The sequence below is a fragment of the Fulmarus glacialis genome, unplaced genomic scaffold (assembly GCF_000690835.1).
Source record: "Fulmarus glacialis isolate BGI_N327 unplaced genomic scaffold, ASM69083v1 scaffold21293, whole genome shotgun sequence".
In the NCBI taxonomy this organism is placed as follows: Eukaryota; Metazoa; Chordata; class Aves; order Procellariiformes; family Procellariidae; genus Fulmarus; species Fulmarus glacialis.
In genome coordinates this window covers 8,212-12,157 of record NW_009205150.1, presented here as the reverse complement: position 1 = coordinate 12,157, position 3,946 = coordinate 8,212, and the positions used below count along the sequence as shown (strand labels likewise).

The window sequence follows — 3,946 nt, the reverse complement described above, 5'->3', positions numbered from 1 at the left end:
CGTGGGGCCCCCCCCCCCGCCACAGACATGGCTCAGAGGTGGCTGGCTCAGAGGTGGGCACTGGGTGCACTCACCACCGTCCCTTACGGGCACATTGCCCGTACCCTGGCGCTGGGATCGCTCACCCGAGCATCCCTCGAACACCCTGGGGCGATGCGGGGCACTCGTGGCCCCTGCCCCACAGCACCGCGTGCATCTCACGACCGAGCAAGCAGAAGCGAGCCGGCCGGCGCGGCTCCAAGTGAGCAGGGCACCGCGGGCGATGCCGGGGGGGGCGGAACTCACCACTTGATGAAGTGAACTCTCTTGTTTCCCTGCAGAACAACAAAACCGAAGGGAGTGAAGGCCAAAAATGCTGCATTCCCTGACACATCCTGGAAGAAAATAGCAGTTTCTCAGCAAAATGTTGATGAGCCAGCAAAGCTTACACACCATCGGCAACCCTCAGCCCTAAAGGCGGTGGCGATGCAGAATCCTCCACGCCGATGCTCCCGGCAGGTTCACCCGGACCTCGGCACCCTGCACACACAGCAAAACCCGCAGCCGAATAACGGGGCAGCTGGTCCAGCGGCACTGATGAGGGGAAACCGCAGTACAGCTCCCAGTCCCGCGGTCCCATCCACTTGCTAGTGAGGGATAAACAGCAAAGGCAGTGCCCCACCAACCCTTTCACTAGTAATTAAACCAGAAAATGGTAAAAACCTATTACACTTGACTCCCTCAGAGCCCTGCGCAGCCAGTGCAGCTGGGCGGCATCGAGACAGCTCAAAACCAATAATTAGTGTCACAGAGCAAGGCAGCAATTTAACTTAATCATAACGTCTAGACTCCAGGGAAGCGATCATTAACTGCACTGGTGCGCACGGAAAAAAAACCAGATACACTGAATTTTAAGAATATTATGAAACAGCTGTGGCCACTCAGTAATTGTTAGATTCGCCCTGACTTTTATTTGGCCAGCAGACTTTCAGATGGCTTTTGAAGGATGCTGAGCCGAAGGGAAGGTGCATGCCAGGCTCGGGATTTCTGGTGCATTGGGTAGGAAAAGCAGGAAAGGAATTTTACAGGGGCATGTACAGACGAGGGATTCATGTTCGGTGTCTGCAATGTTTTCTCAGGGGAAAGCGTGGCACAGGGTGTCTCAGCGGTGAGCCGAGTGACGCCCTGTGCCTAGGATCTCCCCAGCTCAGGGGTACAACTCCCCCCTCTGCGCCCGGTTGCGCCCTTCCCTGGCTTAATCAAGAGGTGAGACATCTCTGCTGTTTGCTTTCCACCCCGGGACACTGGCTCTCAGTTACACTGCTGGCACAGTGCAGGGACGGCAGGGAGCCGGTGTTGTGATGAGATCTTCCAAATTTGAGCAGAGAACAAATTGGTTTTAAATCCAGATGAGATCAAAAATCCATCTTAATCTGTCAAGGGTGAAGGGCCGAAAGCAGAGAGCCCTGAACCTCAATCCAACGCCCTGCACAAGGCAAGATGTAAATCCCCAAAGTCATCGTGTCCGGGATGCAGCAGCCCTGTCTTGCAGAAGGAGGAAGATTTCCATGCATCTTTGCAGAAACCGGCCCGTGGGTAATGCACCAGCCTGGCAGCAGCTCCTGCAGCTCAGGCCCTGGGCTGTCCAAAGCACTTTGGCTCTTTCCCGAACTCGGGAAAACCTTCAGGAAAGGGAGAAGCAGCATTTTGGCAGAGGGACATACCCTCCTGGGGGGTGTGGACCCCGCTCGCCCCTGCACACCAACCTGCTGTGGGGTTGCTGTGTTGGGATGGGAGGAGTGGGGCTGAGTGCCCCCCGGTCGGAGAGGAAGAGCAGGGTGCCCCCGGGAAGGGTGGGGGATGTTGGGGGGTGAGGATGGGGAGCTGGGGGTGCAGAGGCTCGAGAGAGGGAAGTAAGAGCAAAGCACAGACCCCCCAGCACCGGCGCTGAGCCAGACGTGCCGAGCATCGGTCCCAGGGCAGCACGGCCCCATCCAGCCAGCAACGCAGGAGAGCTGAACCAGCGCGGTGATTCAGCTCCTCCAGCCTGGCAACCTCTTCGGCAATCACAGACTGCCAGTAAACGGACACCCCCCCCCCAGGCCAGTATATTTACTGCAGTTGTGTATTTATGTGGCATAATTCACTTAAAAGCCCTGGGGGACCACAAAGCAGGCGCTGCCCTTAGAGTAAAATTCTCCGTCTGCTTTGCATCCTGCATCCATCTGCATGCGACGGGATTACAAGGGACCAGAGAGAGCCAAATGCGATGACATCTACAGTCAATAAAAAGCATTTCAAACAGCAAACTGGATTACTGGCCAGGGAAGAGCAGAGCAATAGACTCTCTCTGGCAGATTAATGCTTGTTGGTTTCTCAGACACGTTGCTGACCTTGTTACTGCCTCCAAACTACATGCTTTAGCAGAAGATGATCGGCCACTGTCTTTTATAGCCGTCTGCACGTGAAAACGCTTTCTTAGGGCTTCCCTCAATACCCTCGGGAAGGATTTCGGAGCACGCGCCCTCCCGCTCCCCTCTGTGCCCACGTGCGTTTGTAGGGCTAGAGGGGCTGTGGCTCCAGCACAGCCACCTCCCACCCGCTGGCAGGTAACAAACGGCTGCACTGGGCACCAGTCACTGGTACCTCTGCAGCTTGTTACTGGCTGGAGCGAGAAATCCAGTGCAAGGAATAGTGTTCAGAAAACTGTTGTACCTTGCAAGGGTGTGGGTCAACCCCGTAGGTCTCCAGAGTCTGGGCTTTCCTGAGAAAATTCAGCTCTGAAGTAGCTGGTGTCTGCCCACTACAGGAGGGGAAAAAATGGGAAAAAATAATATTCCATGGAAGACATGAACATGAAAGTCAGTCCTCCATTACAGGGTTTCTGTTAACGACAAGAGGCATCAGTCATGGCATATTCCCATTACATTCGTCAGCACAGTCAATCTGCAGCAGCAGACCAGCACTGCAACCCAGCCTTTCTTCTCCTGCCAGCTTGATCTAGCAGGAGATATGCTGAACCAGCAGCACCAGAAAGGACCAAAATTAAGCATCTGCAAAATTTAGGGCTGAATTTCCTATACGCAGCACAGGCGTTTCTTCAGGGGTGGGGGAAAGGGGAGTTTGCTGGGCAGAGGGCAGCAGCCCACGCAACGTGAGGGCACGGCTCCGCCGGGTTTCTGGGAGGTTAAAACCCCACCACCCTCCCCGGGGACCGGCGCATGGCTGTCCGGTTGGGACACGGCCCCGGAGGCACCGCCAGTGCCAGGGGAGGACGGGGCTCTGCTGACAGTCAGCCCCACCTCGTGTCCCCAGAGCAGGGTGAAGGCAGGAGGGGATCTATGGGGGGTGGTCACTGTCCCCGTCCCACCGGGGAAGACCCCAGGTTGTGCCAGCTGAGACAACAGCCAGGAGCAGGAGAAAACCCCTCGGCCCTCCCTCGGGGCTGATTCTGCACCAGGACCGGACTGCTGCATGGCTGGCATATTTTTTCATTTGTCTGCACTTTCTGTGGCTTCTCCTTGGCCGCTCAATCACCTTTTCCTTTCAGCGAGCAGAGGTTTGGGGGACACGGCAGCTCCTCTCGCAGGGTGATTTGTTGTGATGCCTCTACGCCACCAAACCACCTGCTTTCCTAAAGCCTGCTGGCCTCGGCTCTGCATTTTTGCTATTACCAACGCTGCCAAGAGCACCGCTGGCTTGACACACAAGAGCAGTGAGTGCTCATCCCATGGCATGACTGAAAATCCCAAACGGATAAAAATCAGCCGAGCATCAGTAATCCCTACAGCACACCTCAACGCTCCCGCTCAGCAAAGCCCCCGGCCATACCTCAGCTCCGACTTGTGGATCTCCGCAATCTTCCTCTCCAGCTTCTCTGAGTGTTTGGGGAAGAACTGGAACTTGGAGCTGTAGCCTTCTGGGTGCTTGCCCGGGTCGTAGTCCCCGATCTCGGCTGGTGGCAGAC

At 56.1% G+C, this 3,946-nt stretch overlaps 1 protein-coding gene across 1 annotated transcript in view; it reads right to left on the bottom strand.

Moving 5' to 3' along the window:
* The window catches only part of FRMD5 (FERM domain containing 5), a 15,757-nt gene that overhangs the window by 4,449 nt on the left and 7,362 nt on the right, over positions 1-3,946 (bottom strand). The window contains exons 4-6 of the mRNA XM_009575294.1: positions 3,811-3,934; positions 2,695-2,782; positions 286-374 (exon numbers count right to left, since the gene is read on the bottom strand). Coding sequence (XP_009573589.1) covers positions 286-374; positions 2,695-2,782; positions 3,811-3,934 — 301 coding nt within the window. The remainder of the gene's footprint in view (positions 1-285; positions 375-2,694; positions 2,783-3,810; positions 3,935-3,946) is intronic.